The sequence below is a fragment of the Anomalospiza imberbis genome, chromosome 15 (genome assembly GCF_031753505.1).
Source record: "Anomalospiza imberbis isolate Cuckoo-Finch-1a 21T00152 chromosome 15, ASM3175350v1, whole genome shotgun sequence".
Taxonomy (NCBI): Eukaryota; Metazoa; Chordata; class Aves; order Passeriformes; family Viduidae; genus Anomalospiza; species Anomalospiza imberbis.
In genome coordinates, this window is record NC_089695.1 from 5,225,232 (window position 1) to 5,247,073 (window position 21,842).

At 38.4% G+C, this 21,842-nt stretch overlaps 1 protein-coding gene across 18 annotated transcripts in view; it reads right to left on the reverse strand.

The window, feature by feature from the left end:
- The window catches only part of TENM2 (teneurin transmembrane protein 2), a 1,085,256-nt gene that overhangs the window by 433,440 nt on the left and 629,974 nt on the right, over positions 1-21,842 (reverse strand). For all 18 annotated transcript variants that reach the window (XM_068205619.1, XM_068205638.1, XM_068205636.1 and 15 more), the window contains one exon: positions 12,953-13,228. In XM_068205619.1, coding sequence (XP_068061720.1) covers positions 12,953-13,228 — 276 coding nt within the window. The remainder of the gene's footprint in view (positions 1-12,952; positions 13,229-21,842) is intronic.

Sequence of the window (21,842 nt, forward strand, 5' to 3'; positions counted from 1 at the left end):
TATCTCTGACTCTGATGTCAGAATCTCCAATACATTCTCCTTTCCTGCTGCTGGCTTTTCTTGCAGCTGATCTGTTAGAACAGGTTTCACTATGGTTGTATTCTAATGCAAAAAATATTAACTAACCAAATGATAAATGCATTCACAACTGCATTTAAAGCATGAATGAGTCATATACATGCTCACATATGAAATCTGAAACAGAAATTACCATAGTGTGTGGTGTTTTGGTCCAGCATTTCTTTTAGATACATATGTCTAGTTGCTCTGCAAATCTGTTGGGGTTTTATTAAATAGCATTTTTTTTCACAGTTATAGAGTCAAGTCTGTTAGAATTCCTGTCAGAAATACACAACTTCAGTTCATGCTGATTACTTTCAGCTTTAAGCATCATTTTGGGTTTGTGTTCTTTAGAGGAATCACAGGAAGGCAGAACCACGTTTCCCTGCTCAGCCCACAGTGTACCAAAGGCTTCTGAAGAGCCCCTTCCCCACTCCTGATTATCATGTCACAGCATCCCAGCCCCTCTGCAAATAGCACAGTGTCTGATCAAACGAGGCTGTGAGCTCATTTCCCTCATCATGCTCACCCTGACTCAGCTCAGATTGCAACAGGTGCCTCTGTCACAGCTCTGTCTGCTGCTCTGCAAGCAGCTCCTGACAGTGTCTCCAGGTCTGTGTCTACACTGATTTCAAAGTCACTGTCTTCCCTCCCTCTCCTTGTGCAAGTTTGTACATCTTTATAATACCTTCTGATTAATTTATCACATAGTAAAGATTTTTAAAAAATCACTATCCTTTTGATCTAAAAATCCTTATATTTCATCTTTAATATGTTCTTTTGAGAGGTTCTTTCTGGAGAGCTTGCCACATATGTTCTACTCCTCGGAGACATAACAGTGAAACTCAAGAAATGCTTCAAATCACATCTAAAATGGTTTGAAAAGATTTTGTTTGTAGAAAAAAAAAGCAACATTTCTTTCAAGCTAAGAAAAAATTATAGTATATTGCAGTACATATGGCACAGGAAGACTAACAAAAAGGAAATATATGAAACCAATATTTGAAAGATTATCAAAATTTATCACCACAGAAGTGATCTGAAGCATTTTTAACATTGCATTACTTCATGAACTAGACTCAAATAAGGAGGGACAAAAGTCAGGAAAAGAAAAATATTGATTTCTTCAGATCGTTTTTCTAAGATGATCATTATTTCTATAAGATGATCTGTTCCTCCATTTGTTTTAAGCCATGCAAAGAATTCATCAGCTGTAGAGACAGAGAATAACCCTCACTTTGCACATTAATACTGTAATATTCCACTTTATAAAGAGTGCTTTTAAGCCATCACGTGTCAAACAAGACTAGGAGATTATCTGGAACCACATTAATGTCTTAAGCTCAAGGCACTAAGTTACATTAGAAAAAATGTAGGAAAGTGGAATAAATTATCTTTCAGACAAAGACAGGCAAATGCCATAATATTTTTACATGATGGGGGAAAAAGATGGTGAAAAGTATCAGTTAAAAAAAAAAAAAAAACTAGAAAAAACCCTTTAATATAAAATATCAGGGAACTGACCAAAGCCAGAAAAAGCATAGTGATGCCTGCTCTACCTCCTTTACTCTTCACCATGTAGAATTGTTTATCTTCATGATGATGACTGCGAAGTCCTCAGAATTCTGTCCAAATCCTCCCCCTCAGCTCCAGCCTTCAAGCTGAAGCACTGCAGTACTGGCTGTTCCCAGAGAGTTTTCTCAGGATCTTTAGCAAAACAGCTGGACTGGTGATAATACAGAAGACACTGATTATTAATGTCTGCCTGCTGTGGTTATAGGTCAGTCTCCACTCATTTATCACAGGTCTCATTATATTTTTTCCTTAAAAAGACCCCAAAACCCCCACATAACTGTAATCACACTAGGCTGTCTTCATCTGTCCCGCTACCTAGAAAAGTAAAATGTAATTAATTCATTCAAACCACACAAAAAATGTGAAAGCATATGGGAAATTCTGCTTTAAATGAATAGAAACCTTCATTTGGAAAAATTAGATGGCACTCTGTCACCCACAAGAGCTGATGCTGGGCTCCATTATGTACAGTGTCCTTATTCCTGTGAAGGACACAAATAGGGAGTCTTCAGGAGACAGGACAGGGAGTCCTGATTGAGACAGAGGACACACTTGGAGTGTGATTCAATCCCAAAATTTACGACTAAACTGAATATGCATACTCATCGTCAAATACTCTCAAGGAAGTCAAATTATAGGTTAAGAAATAAAGTATCTGAAAGAATTAAATCTGGCTAAGTATCACAACAGAAGTGGTCTTGAAATATGCAGTAATTATCCAGAAAATTAGAACTGGCAAATGAATACAGATGATTGAGACTCAAGGAGCCTTTGAGAAGCTGCCCAGGGATATATTGACAGGACTGGGCACATAAGGATCATTATTTCACTATTTAATACTGAAAATGTAGAGAACTCTGTGAAAGAAGGAAACTAACTGATTTACATATATTATTAGCTTCAGAAATACAGCTTGGAAAGTTTGCTATACTAAAAGAGGCTTTAAAGTGAACCAGAATTTATATAGAGATAAACTTTGAGAACTTATTCTCTGAATTGCTCTGGGTTCCTCTTGAAGAGCAGCACACCCAGCACGCATGGTGAGCAGTTGGTTTGGATGGCAGATTCCTGCCTCCCTCACCGATGTGGTGTTCCACTGGCTGCCCCAAACCTGGAACCTCCTTGGACTCCTCCTTCCTTTGCCCCTCTAGTCAGAGTCCTAACCTTGACCTAATCCTTCAGTGCACTTTCTGTGCACTGAACAAAACTGATCAGAAACAACTTTTTAACACAAGAGTCAGCGATGTCCTGTTTCACTGAGCAAAAGAAGTTTAAATAGGAAAAAGAATAAAAGAACTACAAAAGACAAACTCCAGTCACTTAAGCAATTACAACCATCCCTTGTTTTGTCCATATCCACACTGTGTAATATAGCTGGAGGGTAAACCATTATGTGGGTGGTATAAATAGCACACGCCTCCTTAAATAATTCCCCTCCTAAAGAAAACTGGAAAAAGGAGTAACTTCACTATAATTCATCTCATTTCAAATTTACTAAATATAAGTGTTCTGTGGAAAACTGATAAACCTATTTATCTAGTGCCACTCAAGTTAAAAAACAAAATAATTTCCCCCAGGAATCACGATTACTCATTCTTACAACTCAGCATCTGAGGAAACAGAAGCTATATTTTTCAGTCTTGAACGTTAATTTGATGTTGAGAAAAGTCCCTTAACCATTTGTGTGAAAAAAAATCCAACTGCTACCTTTCAATATTTCTGAATGACAGTCATGGCTCTGAGCAAACAAATGATGCTCACATATTGTGCCTTGCCTACAGGCATGTTGCTGTAATGGAATGATATTATGCCTTTTTACAAGATGATATCTCAGTTTCAATAGGGCAAACATGGCAAGGAAGTTTCGGTTTCCATGGGCTCCTTGGACTTTCAGGCAAATACAATTTCACCCACTCAGTGATGATCTTCTCCCATCAGCAACGTGCTACTGAAAAGCCTGAATGACTTGAACAGTCAGCAGTTCCTGAGATATTTATAACAACTTCAGAAACAACAAAAGTCATCCTTCCCACTGAATAGCTGCTCAGCTGCAAGAGAGATGCTATTTGAATGCCCTCAATAATACTAGCATGCTTCTTAATAAAATGAAAACTAAAAAACTACCAAAGTGTCTTCTTCCATCTCAGCCTGTAGGAAATCAAGCTTGGTAAGTTCATATTTTGATTTCATTTACCCAGATTGCTGCATTATATATTTGGGAGCCCAGAGAAAATATCAAAGGACAGAAGGTATGAATATGAGTTTGTATTGCATCTAAATTCAGTCTGATATGCTCTGGGGATGAACTGTACTTGTCATACATTCCAGGAATCAACTATGTTTCTTGGAGTCCAGCTTGTGTAAATCTCTCTTTCAGACCTGAGCACAGATGGGAAATCACTGTGAAAGCACAGACTAATGAATAAATAGTACATACAAGCCTCAGGATCTTACACATGTTCACTATTAGGGCAGGTGCCTCCAGGAGCCAGCATGGAATACATTAGCAATTTTGTAGTAGCTACACCTCCTTCTGGGACTTTAATTCACAAATAAAACTGCCTCTGCCTCTGACACCAGTGCTGTTCTGATGCACAGTACTAAGCAACCAGAAACTTGTGGTTATTTTCAGGGTAAGAAATGAGTTTGTACACCACTACAGCATAAGTGGTGCTGATGAAATGTAAAAAACCCAAATGGACACCAGGAAAACAGCCCTGTTTTAGCACTGGATTGTTCCAACTACTGTTTCAATCTACACATAGCTCTGTTGCCAGTTTTCTCCATAAGTCCACTTTTTTGCCATTTCTTTACACAACTAAAAGGAGTGGTACCATATAGAAGCAGTGCCTCTTCCAAAAGTCAGTGGGTTTAGCACATGAACATGGAAGATCACAGCACTGGCATCCCCTGATGACAAAGACGTAATGGGGGTCAATTATTTGGGCTGGGAAAAACATTTAAAGCTAATTCACATAAATCTGTTACATGGACAGGAGTCCTACTGCAAGCTGAAAAATGTAGGGAGTTAGCTTTAAGAACATTGATAACAAGCCTTTGAGAGCAGGTAACTTCAGGGAAAGACAAGTTCTTCAAGGTACTTCCATCTCCCCACTATCATCACATCTTTCTTTTATGGGTTTAGCCTAATCTGATGTTCTTTAAGCATGAGACAGACAAAATATAAATTGAAAAAATGGTCCTCTACTTTTACCAGAGATAGTGTTTCTTGTTCACAGATGGTTAAGATTTCAGCATGGCCTCTGTGGTGCTACCAACAGCTTTTGAGGTGTTGAAGAACTTTGCTGAGAGGTCTGCGAGCCAAAGACTGAACAGGCAAGTGGACAAACAGCTGCTCATAAGAAACCTCTCACTTGATTTGAGAGGCAGAGCTTCAGCCCTCCTGAATCACTGCCAATCATCCCCTGAGCTTCTTACAGCAAGAGTGTAAAGAAGAGAGTCAGCAATTTCAAATGCTGCAGAAAGGCTGAACAAATAGATAAAAGTACTTCCCTTATCACTGCCAAGGAAGGAGAGTGTCACAGAACTTGTAAAAGCTTAAATTAAGCAGAAAGTTGTCTTTAACCTGTGTGAAATATAAGGAAATTAAAAGCAAAGAAAAAAGTTAATTTTCAGGTTGCTCCTATAGTATCTGGCAGAAGTCATTCAATTCTGCCAAGAGCTTCTGCAAAAAGTCACAAAAAACCATTTTATGGATAAAAAACACGCAAACAAAAAGCCCCAAACAGCGCTAACAACAAAACTAGGCTTATTAATTAGATTTTCTCTCCTTTGACCTAAGGAACGGAACTTAGAAGCATCTTTTATAACTTACTACCTAAGAACCAAGTGAAAAAAGTTTTATAATAAAAGAGAGTAGAAAATGAATAAAATCTTTCAAAACTCATTAGTTATGGGATAGTTCAGTTTTCAAAAAGCTCTATTTAGTCTAATATATATATATATATGAAACCTTTCCTATCCATTTTCCATCTGAAGGGGAATTCTATCCTACCTGAGTAGAACGTGACATTTCAACATCACATGATCAATTCAAACCCATTGCCTTTGACAAGCTGACAGATTCCTTGAAAAGAACAGTGAGCAGAGTGTAAACACAAAGCACATCCCACGAAATATTTAGAAAATGCAATGACACTTAAACAGCCACCTACATGTCACTTTACACATGTGACAGTAGGCAGTCATTGCAGCACCTGAGCTGATTGGCCACACTCAGGCTGAGCTTTATAAATGAAGTATTGACTAGAAAAAGCAGTGTGTACCTTGATGTAATTATGCACTAATCAGTGAAGTATGCAAGTATTTGTAATTAGGGAGATTATTAATAGTGAGATACCGTACGTGAGGAAAGGTACCAGTGACTAATTTAGAGGAAGCTTTTGGTAACATTTCTCATTTTGAAAGGCAAGACAAAATACATTCAGAGTATGGATTCCCATGATCTGTACTTCAGTTTTCAAGGGAAAAGTAAAATACTTAGGTTTTGTTTCACTTTATTAAATTTAGTTAAACACCAAGTACAGACAAACCTGCAAACCTTCCTGCAAAGGTTTTATCATTCATCAGCCACACACAATGCATTTAGCACCAAGCTGGATTGACTTTATCAGACACAGATCTCTTTTATAGAAAAGAATAAAAAGGCATTATTCTAACTCAGTTATGGTTTGAACAAAGGCGCTGCTGCTTGCTTACCTAGGTGACCTATATAATCTAAGTTTTCTTTTATAAAACTAATAATTGACAAACTGAATACTGTGCTGTAATGGAGTTCTTGTTACACAGTTTCATCATTTCTCTACTAGATGGAAAGGCTCATGATTAAATAATAATTAAAAAATCTTGTGGTTATTTTGAGAGGTTTTTTATAAAAGCTCTCCATGTTGTGACCTTCACACAGTGATGTAGATACAGCTGCAGGCAAAAGCTCTTTCCTTAGAATTAATGAAAAAGGAAGATCCCAGCTAACCTCAGCAGTTTATGAACCCAGCTGCTGCAGTATTTTCCTGATAGCCTTAATTCATCAGCCCATATTTCTGTTTTCCTCAGTTTCCTGGCTAAATATTGGACTTCAATTCCTCAGTCTCGATTCCGGAATGCCTTAATTCATTGATTATGAGGGGGGCATTCATATTATCCAAAAAAAAAAAAAACACCATGAAGAGAGAGACTGCAAACAGAATACAGCTTCAGCAGGCCCTTGAATGGGATATGGACAAAAAGCCCAATGATGCTGTGCCAGAGCAGGGCACAGAATGTGGGACTGGAGTCACCCCAGAGGCAATGGAAAATTTTCCAGGTGCTGAAGCCCTGACTGAAGTGAATGGGGGAGAACAACATGGACATTCATGGTGTAAGACCTCACCTCACCATATCCAGAGGGATTTTTTGGTTTGGGGTTTTTGTGGGCTTGTGTTGGATTTTCTGCTTGTTTGTTTTAGCATTCCATCCATTCCTCCTGTAATCATGAGTGCTAGAAACACCTGTATCTCTGGGAGGATGAAACCCAAGATCCTAATGCACATCTCCCAGGTCAACACTGATCTGAATGGAAAATCTAACAGCTGCTCAAGTGCTGAATGTCAGCTATGAGCACCTGAATGTCAAGATGGCATTTGGGTTTGCTCTTTTAGGCCACCAAGACAGAGCTGTCTTGCCACATCTCCATCCTTAATCTCTCTAGAATATCATCAAGCACTTTGTTCCAGATAGTATTTCTTGAGCTTTTTCAATATATACCAGACAGTGTAGCAGCAATTCATCACATCATCCTGCCAAGCTACACTACAGTCTTGCTGGGTTATATTAAAATTGCAACAAATGTTTAAGCTTTTTAATACTGTCATTTCATATTCCTGTCTTACACAAGGCTTTAAAGTTTACCAGTACTACACATCCACTTTTTGTCCTTAACCCCATCATCTAGACTCTCCCTGCACTGAATACATAAGCCATTTACCTGGACCAAATTGAGTTTATGTGTAGTTAAGTCTTTAAAAGTCATTCCTGCTAGTCAATTCCCTCATTAGGAAACCACTTCCTATCAGAAGTGCCCTCAGGTTTTGAGAGCACATCAAAATTGGATCCACTTAAGCAACCGAGCTTTGATACTGCGCTTAATGACTTTCTAAATTTGTCATTTACAAAGTACTTTACAAGCCTTCCTAAAGAAGAGCTGAAGTCTGCCCATGCAGGAGCTCACCTCCCCAGCTCTCCTCCTTCAGGAGCCTCGGTGATGTATGACGTGTGCGATGCCATTTTCTGAGAGTATGACATTTCATTTAAATCCCATCATTTCCTTGGGACCATCTGGCCACTTTCTCAGCTAGGAACAGATCGCACAACTGTGACAGCTCTTCCTCTCTCAGATCCGTGCCTCCTGTTGTTCCCCAGCTACCTGGGTCGCTCTGGGAGAGAAACAGGCACAACATTCCCAGACAGATTTCCCTACAGAAAGCAGCACTCCACTATGCCATATAGAGCAAGTCTGCAGCTTCCCTGCTGTTCCTTGTACCCAAAATATCGATATTTTATCCCAAAACTATGAGGGCACATTATGTTTCCCACACACATGCAGTTGACGATGACACAGACCTCCTCCAACTGCATCACCACTATTTAAACATCCCCTTTTAACAAGGAAAGTATTTCCTGTTGGTGAAAGTGAATATTTCTTGGTGGGGAACTTTTAGCAAGTGATCCTAATCTCCCACTTGTTTAACCCAAACAGAATTCTGGGACCAACAACATGAAAAGCTTTTACTTTCTACTCCCTTACAACTCAGACACATTAGCATGCATACGACAAACCCAAAATAGTCTCAAGAGTAGAACCACAGTGCTGCTATAATCTTTCCTGCAAAATATGAAGTGTGAAATAGAAAGCTGAAAAAAAAATTAAAAAATGAAATATTGATAACAATATGTCAAAATGACAACAGTAAAAGTAAGAAAATAAACTCCTTGGCTGTCATCTGACTGGTGTCTTTTTGTAAACTCCTCTGATGCAATAACATCCTTTTCTTTCGTAATTTCAAGTTTGCTATTCAGCAACATACCAGGAAAAGCTCAGATTATACTGCTCATGAAATTGAAACAATGATACCTTGTGAGGTCAATTTGAATTATGAGGTGGGCTTATGTTTTGATTTTAATATTTACAGATGCATTTGAGAAGTTACTGTAGGAAATTGCCATTGAAAACTTCACAGCAGGGAAAAAAAGAAAAAAATATGTAATTGACCTGATTTTTCGTAAGATTCAATCAGAAGTACAACACAAATACAGTTTTTCATATTTTACCTTAAAATTTTTCCAACTTTATTTTCTTTATTCATGGCACTCTTTCATTTAGTAAGTGATATGCACATGAGGTGTTGTCTGATACTCAACTGTTAATTACTACAATAAAAAGCACACCAAAGCAATATAGAAAAGAATAATAAAAGTCATTGCCACCAGTACATCTAGAATAGCAAACACTGATGGATATTGAACCTGAAAACATCAGTGCAGCACATTACCTATTCCATTATATACAATAATGGTACTAGCAGAAAAAGTGTCAAGGGAACAACCATCTACCAAAAAAAAAAAAAAGTCACCATTTCTAGATTTTCTCTTTCACAGCAGGATCTAGATTAACATCAAACTGAAAACCCTCCTTCTGGGTTCACTTTGAGCCCACGAGTTCATTTCAGCACTCAAACCAAGATTTGCCCTGAGTTTACATCCTGCTGTTCCATTCTCCTTTCCTCTACCCAAGATTACCTTTTCTCTTCTCTGCTATTGGTCTGTTCAGCTGTTCACTCCCATCTGCCTTATGTCACTTGAATTTCACTGCTTTCCTAACAGCCTGTAACTGGTCATTCAACAACAGTGAAGCCAGGAAAAGAGAAAATTGCAGATCTGTTGCAAAAAGATTCTGTACATAAATGCTTCTTAATTATGATCATTCTATTTTCATAGATTTTTAAACTGAAAGTTACCTTATTTTATGACGTTTTGTATTTTTCAGAATAACATAATTTTCAGTTCAACTTAAAAAAAAAAAAAAAAAGAACAGAAGAAACCAACCCTGAAAGAGTAGTTGCTTCAAGGTCACTACTAAAACATGACCAGCCTCTAAGATTTACTCTGGATATAGAAATACTGTAGGTTTAGAAAAGAACAAGGCAACTGATGAAAAAAAAAATCCTTTTGAAAAGTTTGCCATGATGTTTCAGAATAAATAGTTACAAGATTTAATCAAAGAAAAACTAAGCATTGAGGAACCATGCTGTATCCCCTATAGCTCACACCTTGCATCCCCACAGGTGATTCTCTCTCCAAAGCTGGCACATGACATCAGAGGTGATCTGTATTTCTAACTGGTCTTTTACATTTGCATGCATCAAAAGAAAATTAATTTACTTAAATCTCACAACCCAGTACATCATGTTGAGTAACAATCTGATGACAGATTTGTGTTACAAATTCAGAATTGATCTGTCTAAAGAAGACATGGCCACATCTAGACAGCAGCAAAAACTACAAGATACAGTAAGAATTTAGAGCCTAATTAGACTTCTGAAAATATAAGTGTTTGTAAAATATCAGTAAGGTGTTTTGTTAGGAAGAATTTCAGTTTACTAAGTAAAATATGGAACTTAATGAGTTGCTATTATTTCAATTTACCTATAAGCATTCCAAGCCTGCTAATATTTCAAGGTTCACTGCATTCTGGTTTATGATAAAATTAAATCATACTAAATCTACAAGCACAGAAAATGGTCACAAGCTTTGTGAATGGATTTGAATGGGAGTAATTTCCAGAAATTAAGCTTCCTCTGCGCTACTTGGAGATGACAAAATAGATTTATTGATACAAAAAATTGCGGGAGGTATGGTTTGTTTGGGGTTTCTTTAAAGTTTAAATTGTGATAGGATCTCAATAGTTTTAAAAAATAGTCATCTTTTAGAGTTGAACTGCTCTTTCATGACCCTTGAACTGTATCAGGGAAAAAGCTTTAACAATACTTTCCATAATTCAGAGAGGTAAGCATCATGAGTTCCCTTTAATATTGCTAGGCATAAATGAGTAAAATCTCACACCAAGTAATGTCTTGCTTTATGCTGGTATCCTGCAAATATGAAACCATATCAGAGTACAAATTTCTCTTGAAATATAGATTCTTGTTACTTCCTCTCAGGATGAACACCTAGCAGGTTATTGATCTGCTTCTGAAGGACACAGTGTTTATTATGTAGAAAACCACTGCTGGGCACAAGTGTGAGAAATTAATGATGGTTTTGTAAGTGTCCACACTGTGGTGCTGAACCGGTGGGGCAACTGTCAATCTATATGGTAATGTATCCCAAAACTTCATAAAATCAGTGATGTGAAGAAGCATTGATTTTTGAGCTAACCAGTGTTTGTGAGAGAGTAAGGCTAAAAAGTTTGCTGAAGTTAACACCTCTGTGTACACAACACCTTGTGTGCTGTTTTTTTAAAACCACCAAACACACAGAAACGCTTCTCACAGAAACCCAAAATGAATTCCACATCCTGGTTTATTACTTGCTTGCTGTTTGATCATGTTGTTCTTTCTCCTATTAATATCATTGTTAGAAACATGAAAAATGGATTCACTGCACTGTATTTCCAATTACTGAATAATTCACTTATTATGGGGAAGAAAATGAAAAACAAGTGAACAGACTCATTCTTTTATCAGTCGGTGACAGTGTGTATATAAAAGTGGGTTCTGAGATCATTATGCTTTCTTAGACAAAAGGTGTGAAACACTGCTGCCACTGAAATGGAGACAAGCACCTGCACAGAAGTGAATTCCTGCTACAGCACTGAAGCCCAACCATTCCATAATGTCAGAATTCTATTAGTCAGGATTTTTATTTGAAATTAGGCTCAGAGGCCTTAACAAAACTGTACTAAAATCAATGGAAGTTGTCATATTTTCTGTGAATGGTATTATTAAAAGGAAAAATCAATTAACCAGTCACTGATTCTTTTTAAAACATGGGCTTCCTTGTACAAACCATTATTAGTAAATGCACATTCCCTCCTTAGTTTTGATGAAGAAATGTATCCTGCTGTGCCTATGGAGAGGATATATTACATGAAGATTCAATTTAAGTCAACAAAAAAGGACTGTTGTTACAAACAAAATCAATTGCACTTTGCTGAACTTCTTCCTATCAACATATAAACTGTAATTTTGCCCTGTTTGCTTTGACAAGCAGTTGCATGTGTTTCCAGAGCCTGGCACACCCACTTTGCTGAAACCAAGACAACTGTCAGTGAATACAGGGAGGAGCCCAAAATAAACACCTACAAAAATGCTCTTCTGAGAGGCACCCAACATGTATCACACAGAATTTTATCCCTGGTGTCATGCTGCTGGAACAGAGTTGCTCTGAGGGTTGATGATGTTAGGGAGGTTCCTCTTCACCTCCTCAGAATGATAAGATCCAAACCCCTTTGTTTCTATTTTAACTAGGCTGAGTTTACACTTTCATCACCCTATAAGATAGGAGGACAAATTCCTGCAAATTCTTTTTTACTATTTTCCCTCTTAAGATCTTTAAACCTATGAGCCCAGAAAATTCCCGAGGTAAGAACTTCAGGGTGATCCACACAAATGACCTGAATTTGGATATGTGCACCTGAGAGGAAAGCGCAGAACATGGGACACTCACACTCTACCCCTGCCAGGCTGTTCAGTCACAAGTGACTGGTGCTGTGCCCAAAGTCTCATTTCTGTGAGACTTTAAACTACACTGAACACAAGTGTTCTACCTCAGCCCGATGCATAGATTTGCTTTCCAACAGTCCCCCAATGCCAGTAATAAAAGAGCAAAAGAATTGTTTTTACAACTTCAAAACCATGGAAAAAAATACATAAAATTAAATCTGATTGTTATGAATTAGCATCATTGTTACAGCTATCAGCACATTGTGGATTATTATTACTTCAAGCTGTGTAGAAAAATCACATATAAAAACTATATCTCTTTGGAAATTTCTTTCTGCTTCTCAACATTAAGTTTAATTTAAGATACTCGGAGCACAAACTTCTGTGACAGATTATTGCATGAGAAGTAAATTTTAAGATCACACATAATATCTCTCATATGATGCACATATAATAGTTTCGCGATAGTGATGCCAAAAAAACCCAAACCAGCTTTAGTCAAACTGGGACAGTGCAAACTTCACCTTTGAAAGCAGAGTGGTGTATTTTTAAGTAGGTTAGGAATAGCAGATCAGGAATATACTGAAGGAAAACCCTACCGTTCTCCTCGTCTGACTTGTTCTCGTTGTCGGAGTCGGTGAGCGTGAGAGCCGAGTTCTCCCGGCTCGACAGGCCGGAACTTCTCCTGGATTTGATGCCTCTGCCCCAGAGCCTGATGGCGTGCTCCGGGGACATCCCTCCCTCCGTGTCCGAGTCGTTGTCGGAGCCCGTGCTCAGGGAATAGCCCTGGTGCAGGATCCCGATGTCCGAGCAGTACCCGCTCCGGTGCGGAGACGGCTCGCAGATCCCTAGTTCTGCAAGGGTGAAGTTTGTTCCTAGAAGGACAAGGAAAAAAAAATTAAGTCATTGAAAAAGGTAGGGGATTTATTTTCAGCTTGAAAATATCAGCTCTCTTTTTAATTTTACGCAGTTCTGCTGTATACCGATGAATTACTTACAGAAATCTCTGGTGCACTGGTCTAGCAAGACTTAACCTTGAAAATATTGAATGTATCTAAAATGGATGGAATATACAAAACAAAGGTAGGAAAGGTCTCTAAATTCTAGGCTACTCTTTTGGCCCCAAATAATTAATCCCTTAATTAACATAAACCTCATGACAAGTGCTAATGACACGACCTGCTTTAGTGTGAATGTAACCTCATATTTGTAAGACCGAGCATGAGCTTTGAAGTTACGCATTTGATTACTCAAAAAGAGATTTTTTTGTAAATGAAGCTCATTTTCACATACACAAGTCTTTCACAGAGATAGTGAAAGAACGCAAATCCATCCGTGAGGTAACATGGAACTTTGTCACCAATTTTCTATTCACATTTGGTGCAACTGGTAATTTAATATGTGCTAAAGAAACCAAGATAGACCTTACATTGTAACTGTTTTCTTTTCTCCCCATATTCCAGAAGAAAGAATGAATCGATACCAAAATCAGGAGGTCATTTGGTTTAAAGGCAAAACTTTCTGAGACAATGTCAAAACACGTGACCTTTAGCAGTTAATAACGACTCAGTGGACAAAATCTTATACATTTTTAAAGCACACTGAGTCCCCCAGGGTTCTCAGAAAGTCCAGAGTTGCCGCCTGATTTCTGCTTATGTACTTGTTTCCTACAGTAATGAACAGGGCAGTAAAAAAATAAAGGGAAATATTCACTGGTCTCTAAGGCTTTCAAAGATTTTGAAAAGCAAAGTAATTTGAGCTTCATTACATTGGGCTAAAAACAAAAACCAGACTGAAGTTGCCGGCAGTATAACTGCCAATTATTTAACTAATTTCTTAATTCACAGGGAAACCAGATCTGTAGTCTGTGTTTCTAAAACAGTAGTTTTATTTCGTCCAAAATCCGTTTCTATTTTCTCCTCTTCCTCCATATATTTGTCAGAATGAAGCTAAACAATGGAAGTTCATACACTAATAAAATAAAACACACAAATAAGTGTCTTTTATTAATAAAGAAAGTAACTAGATTGTTTTCTTCTAATATTAGAACCTCTTTCTCAGATTAGCCAGGAAAGCTCATAGCATTTTAAATCCATCTGGTTCCCCTTCCTGTATCAGCTCTCTCCAGTCTCATATTTAACTGCCAAAGCACATTTTGGATAAGGAGTGTATGCACACATGTAAAATGCAAAACTGGGGCCCAGTTTGAATTTATTCCTGAAACTCATCAGTTAAAGAAAGGGGATGGATTTCTTCTGGAAGCACTGACCTATGTCCTCAGCCAGCAATGACCAGTCTCGGGCGTGGCTCTGTCACCCTGAGGTCAAACAGCCCCGCAGTGACACCGTGGCCACAGCGCCAGGGGAGGACTTCCCACCAGACAATGCTTCTCAAGGACTGGAACATTTAGTGGTAATGTGTAAAAAGAATATAAAAAGGCTGACATTAAAAGAGCCAGCTCGCTTTCATCAACACCAAATTAACACAAACGCTTCTAGTTAGGAGCATATTTTATCTGCCTTCTAGTATTTAATGTAGTAATCAGAAATTTAGTGGTTTAGCCAAAAGCAGGGAACTCAACGGTCCTAAAAATGAGCTTCTCAAGTGCACTTCAGTCCAGAGATTTTTTTGCTTGCTGTTGTCTTTTTGCCTTTTTTTTTTTTTAATAAGAGATCTAACATGACAGATAAAGCTACTGTTAAGGAAAATGTAAACTTTAATCATGTGCAAATTCAGTAGAAGATATTTAACAAAAACAGTTTGATTGATTAGCTTTGCTTGAGCCATATTAGCAAACTAAGGTTATACTTATTAATAAAAAGGTCAAAATCAAACCAAAATGAATACTAAAAATGGACTGAACTGAATCATAGTAGCCCACCCCAGGCAGAATAATGTTGATATTAGATACACATTAAAATTATTAAACTCATAATGAAAATGAAGTTTTTCAAATTTTCTTGTTTGCTGGTGGCATGTCTACAAATACACCCAAATTATGAATATATTAGCTAAATTAAGCTGTTGTACATACACAGTAAAACATTTTGATGATATTCGGTGGATTTCAACAGCCCTTACAAGCCCAGATGATTTCACTTTGATTAGCATCCTGTTCTTATTTTGCCTGAGGAAAATGGTATAGGCACTGAAATACACTATTCACAAAACTCATTCACCCATTTGAGTTTTATTATCTGGGAACTTGGCATTTTCCAGCAACTTACAAAATTTTAAAAAATTGAGAAGTGGATCATATCAAGAGCACAAATGGAATCAGCCCCTGAACCTCTGGGAAAGGATTTTCTATGCTGCTTCTCAGAAATCCCTTTATAGTCTTATGACCTGATGGTAGACATAAAATATTCTAGAAATTTCCCCATCTAGTAAAGACATGTTCTTTGCTGGTAGATTTTAAATTAGTTTTATATACTAACTTTTGGCATTTGCTTCTGCAAAATATTATTTGAGACTTTTCTGTAATGCAGCATATAGTAGCAAAATAACTTGTCCTTGGATAATAATCTTTTCACATCTACATACACACATATATAAAAGAGGTTTTCAGATATGTAATTCACATCCAAAAATATAGAAAGGTATCTCTATAATTCCTGATAGTTACTTAGCCCTTAGTTTACTGTAAAATCTGAGGAAAGGAAGATGGAAATACTACAGATATATTCGCTAGACCTTTTCTTATTCTGGACCATGTTCTCTTACATGCCTTGTTTTCCTAAAATGAAACTGCCCACATGTCCTGAATGACATATAAACTGCTCCCACTAACATATTCTTCTCTCATTTACTCAGCCAGTACTGCACATTACGGTATTAATGCCATCATTAGACCACCAGTAGACCTTGTATATTCACCCCTGTATATTCACACAGAGGATAAATAAAATTTGGATGCACAGAAATAATTTTTCCAGTAATTCACAGAATAAGCTGAGTTGGAAGGGGATCATTGAGTCTGACTCCTGGCCCAACCATCACACCCTGTGCCTGGGAGCATTGTCCAAACACCTCCTGAACTTTGCCAGGCTGGTGCTGTGACCTCTTCCCTGGGGACCCTCTTCCTGTGCCCAACCATTCCCTGGGTGAAGAATCTTTTTCTAATATCCAACCTAAACCTCCCCTGACACAACTTCAGGCCATTCCCTCAGGTCCTGTCACGGGTCACCATAGAGAAGGGATCAGTGTCTGCCCCTCCTCTTCCCCTCACAAGAAAGGAGACCTTCTGTACCCTGCTGTATATGGAATGAGGTCTCTCCTCATTCTCCTCTTCTCTAAGAGACCAAGTGCCCTCAGCAGCTCCTCTCATGGCTTCCCCCATCCTGGCTGCCCCACTTTGGGCACCCTACTATTACTTTGCAGATCAAGTATAGTCTCATAAAAGATGAAAAAATGCCCAAGTCATTCCATATCCACTCAGGCCACCAGAATACTCCATGTGGAATCCTGATGACAAAGTTCAGCAAGAACAACTCAGCCCTCCATGCCTCAGTGCCAGCACAAACTACAGCACTCATGAACTGGAGAGAGGAAAGGCAGGCACAGCCTGGCCTGGGGTAAAGGTTTAGTGTCTCCTTCAAGGAGTATCATCCTCACAGCTCTAATGATAGTGGGAGCTCAGGCGTAGCAAGACCTCGTAGGAGACAAGAGAAGGCAGCAGGGCTGCAGTGCCACTGCTCGCCGTGCCCTGGCCAGTCAGACTGCTCTGCTGTGTGCCCGCAGACAGAACGCTGGCCCACAAGCCAAACTGCACTGCCAGCATGAGCAGGCAGGCAAGGCTGGCGTCTTACAGTGTGAGACAGCACCGCCTACACCTGGGGCTTGCAGGGAGCTGAGAGGAACTGAACTGCCCCTCCCTGGAATGCCACTTGCAAAGCAGGACTGAAATGCGCAGGCAGAATCCATTCTTGCACACTAAAAGCTTTTTTTCAGATTCTTGTAGCATCTACTACTTTGCTGGTGACACTAAGAGAAAAGAGATAGGGAACGTCAGATCCTTATTGGTGGAAAAGAAAGAAGCTTCTTTCCCTTGAAGAACATAGCACCAAAAATAGAAAGTCACAAGTTTTTGATTTTTCACATGAAACAGCTTAGTGGTCTCCATCCTCAGTTCCTTCATCCCCTCCTGCAGAAACCACTAGAGGATTTTCATTAAAGGAAGGCAGTTAAACCCAGCTGCTCCCTTAAGGTGTACATAATCTCTCATACAAAAACAGATCAGCAGTATTCTAGTTTAGCAGAGTAGTATAATGTTATGTACTTGATCATCATTGCCCATAATCTACACGCTGTGAATAGTCTCTCAATAGAATAGATGTTTTCCTTTAAATGAGGACATTACTTCTATTATCTCTTTAGTGCACTTCCTTGTACAGAAATTTACTGTTTCAGTTATTTAGGATATAAACACTTACTAACACTGTGTTGAATTCAATGATGTACTACTGTACTCATTATCCCTGCTAAGCCTAGAAAGCATCACCACTTAAGCAAAGGTTACTTTCACCTAACCCCTAGGCAAAGGTCTCATTTGGCTGATCACAAACTGCATGAATTGCCCTTCTGAAGATTAATCTTATCCAGCTGTGATCACTACAAGATGCCTCAGAGGAAGATCTCTGAAGCCAGTAATGCACAGATAAGATGAATTTGTCTTCAGCACAACATCAAGTTCACGACTGGGCTAAGTCTAAAATCAAAAGAATAAATATAACTCACAGTCTTTGCTACTACAATCAGTTACAGAAAGTAAGAATAACAAAAATATATCGATTTAAGACATTCCATCCTTTCTCAAGTTTTTTTATATTCACAGCTATAATGATTTTGCCGGTAGGAGTTCCACAATTTAGGTCTAATCTCTGGAAGAGGTCTCTCTTCTTAAAAATCTCTGATGCACACTTAATTCTGCTCAGTTCTTTATAAATTCAGTCTGCTTTGGTACCTTCTGCAGCAAACTGACTAGAAGCAGCAAATAGAAATGTTTGTGCACGTTGGAATGTGTGGTTTGAATGTAAAGTTCATTTCCTAGTTTCTCCCATCAATGGCAGAAGTCTTTAACAGTCTCTTTTAAACTACTTGCTTCTTTCTGACTCTGTGATGCTGGGCTGCTTTTGGCTGGGATAGAGTTGATTTTCTTCTCTGCAGCTGGTATGGGGCCATGAGGGTCCAGCTATTGCTGAGCAGTTCTTACACAGAGTCAGGGTGTAAGAACTCTTTTCCTCTCTATCCCACCAGCTGTATTTCTGGCATCACCTTATGGAGATGAACATGATTTTGATGATATTCTGGCTTAGGGAAAAGTATACATGTATGGCTTTCTCCTCAAGTGCTGATGTTGATTAAAGACAACATCAGATTTGAGAGGACAAGAGGATGGAGCTAGGTAGCAAACATGACTATTTATTATCTATCCCACACAGCCCACATTGAAATGCAAACCTTCAGGCTAACACTTTACTTTCTTAGCCAATCTTTCCAACTTTTCCAAGCTCTAAGGAATTGTAAAAGAAGTACAGCTTTATTTATTATAAAGGGATGTGTTATTCCTTCCGACTGTCCATTCTCAAACCTGAAGGAGATGGATGTGTGCAATTCTGTAAGGAATTGCTCTGCTCTCCTTTGTGCTTCACCCGTCTGTGCTCTCCCTGGGTGCACTTCTCCTCCTTCTCCTTGCTGATTAAGTGCCAGCAGAAAGAAAATCCCAGGCTGAGCCTCCCCTATTATTCTCTGTCTGGCAGCAGAAGGCTGGGAAAGCCCTGCTCAGAGCTGACCTCGCGGGCCAGCAGCAGCTCCTGGGCACACCTGAGAGCTCCCAGCACTTGTGCACTCAGACTGCAGGAAATCTGTTGGATTTCAGCAGAGATGCACAGACAGAGAGAGGGGAAAGATTCCCAGACTTGGAATCTCTCACTGAAAGCATGGAAATACCTTGGTTTGACCAACACAACATGAGGGATTTTCTCCAGTTTCCATCTTAGAACCAGTTCCTGTCCAGTCTCCAAACAAACCAACCCTAAGAGACAAAAATTCAGTTCCTGTTACTTTTTCCTTTACAAGCAGCAGAGAAAGAACAGATTGTGAAGCCTCATGGCAAATCATGAAGTTCTTGTAAACTCCCCAGCTCTGGTCCAAATGCCTTCAAAGTAATAGTGGGTTTTGGAGGTGGTGGTTGGGATTGTTTGTTTGTTTGGGTTTTTAAAACAGAAATTTTATGAAAAAGAGTTAGAGTGCATATTTTCTATTCCCAGCCCTGAAATGGATCAAACTATGGAATAATTTTGTTAAATGCCTGTTTTCTTTTAAGAGAAAGTGAATTTATAAATAAAATCCATCACAGAAACACAAGAAAATATTAGAAATTTCTGTGTACTTAAAGTGATAGCTAGCATAAAGAACACAGAAAGAATTATTTTCAATCTAGTTTTCTATGTTTACCAACCTGCCCAACACTTGATACTATCTCCTGTCACACAAGCATAGTATTTTCATATGAAGGAATAACAACTACAGCTCCATGGAAAATGCAAACTTGGGAAAGTAGTCAGTTTTAAAGATAATATAAGGAAAGAATTAAGTGCAATCCCAATAGAGGACAGCTACCATTTAGTACCTGTATTGACTATGCATGTTTGCAATGCACAATTAGGCTCATTTGGCACAAAAGAGTACAATAATTGTACCATGGTCCCACAGAATTTAAAGTCAGTTTTCACCAGTAAAAATGTGTAATTTTCATTCTAGTCTAGCTCAGAAGATTTAGGTCTGCTGTTGTTAAAGTATTTTCAATTGTGTAAGAAAAGGACAGTGAGCTCTCCTTGACTTCCAGTTGACTATCTCTCTCTCTCTCTCTACATATATATATATATGTGTCTATATATATATATGTGTGTGTGTGTGTGTGTATATATATATACACACACACACACACACATATAAAGTACTTTTTTTGATAAAATCACTGTATAGCTGTTTATCTTCACTGATACACTATACTGAGTTCAATTATTAAGAAAAAGCTCTGCAAAAATCTGTAGTAAACAACCAGTGGATAAATGAGCTGGATAAATGTTGATACTTTGCTGAATTAATGTAAAGCCTTTTTATTATTTTTATACTCTTAAATCAAGATTTAAAAAGTGACAAAAGATAAAACCACTGTTCATGACTTGATAAATAAACTGTGCTCTCAAGAAACAGCAGAAGTCAATGGTAATAAGCTTTCATACTTCCATGACTGTTTAATTGGGAACTCTCAAAAAACCTGAATCAGCTGTCAGCACAGACAAAACCTTAATTGTTTCTCTCTACCTTGCTTCACAAGCTGGGAACACGGCTACTCTATATTTTATGAGGGTCCCCAGGCACGTATAAAGATTTCTGAGCACTAGCAGCTGTCAGCTCTTTAGTCACAAGGTGCTTCTTCACTGTAAATACCATGTCACTTAGAAATAACGGTAATGTAAATTGTAACCTGTACAGTAGAATAAAAAGTTTAAACCATTATTCGGCTGAGAACTTGTGTTTATATTCTGAATGATGTTGCTCCTAACACATTTCAGAAATGACAGAGATATCAGCCTTTAACTCTGCATTTCTAATCCTACAAGGAGCACCATCAGTAGACCAATATGAATGACTTTGGGGACTGAGAAAATTATTCACCTAAAATGAAGAGGTTCCCAAATAAATCAAACATTTTAAACTGAGAACCGCATCAATTGAAAAAGTCACATAAAACATCCACATAAACGTCATGCCAGACTTGAAGAATAATGAAATGAAAATAATTTGAGCACAATAATTTTGGAGTAAAAGATAAATATCTTATAATCAGGTATCAAGGGAAACAGCTCTTTGAGAAGTTTACCTACAAACAACCACATCTTCTTTTATTCACCAATTGTCTTCATTATATGAGATCAGGAAACATCTGTATTTATTTGACTGAATTATAAACGGCTTTCAGCTTTTCACTTTTAAGCCTAGCTAAATAATTAGTTATTTTCATCAGCCAGTCAGTTGTGGTATTATGACTGAATCATTTGGCACCAATCCAGATGACGACTGGTCCTGAACTTCCTACAGACAAAATACAAACCCTTAATACAGGATTTCTTTAATTCTACCAATGACTACTGTTTGCACACTGCACATACAATCTCAAGCATACAAACACAGTGATCTGCCTTGCTGGCACATCCAGTGCTTGCAGGGCTACAGCAACAGCACTGCAGAGCCACCAGCTCCACTGCTGGAGCTTGCTGGTCGTGCCAGGCATCTGATGACCCATGGAGGAAGAAATATGATCTCCTCCCATGCACCTCTTTTCCTTCCATAGCTTTCAGTTTTTTCCAGGCAGTCACAACACGCTGCTGCTTGATTTTGTTTTCCTGGTCCCTGTGTACCCACGTTGAACACCGAGATTTCAGCCTGTTGCACTCAGCAATGGTGCTGGCAGGCATGGGCTGT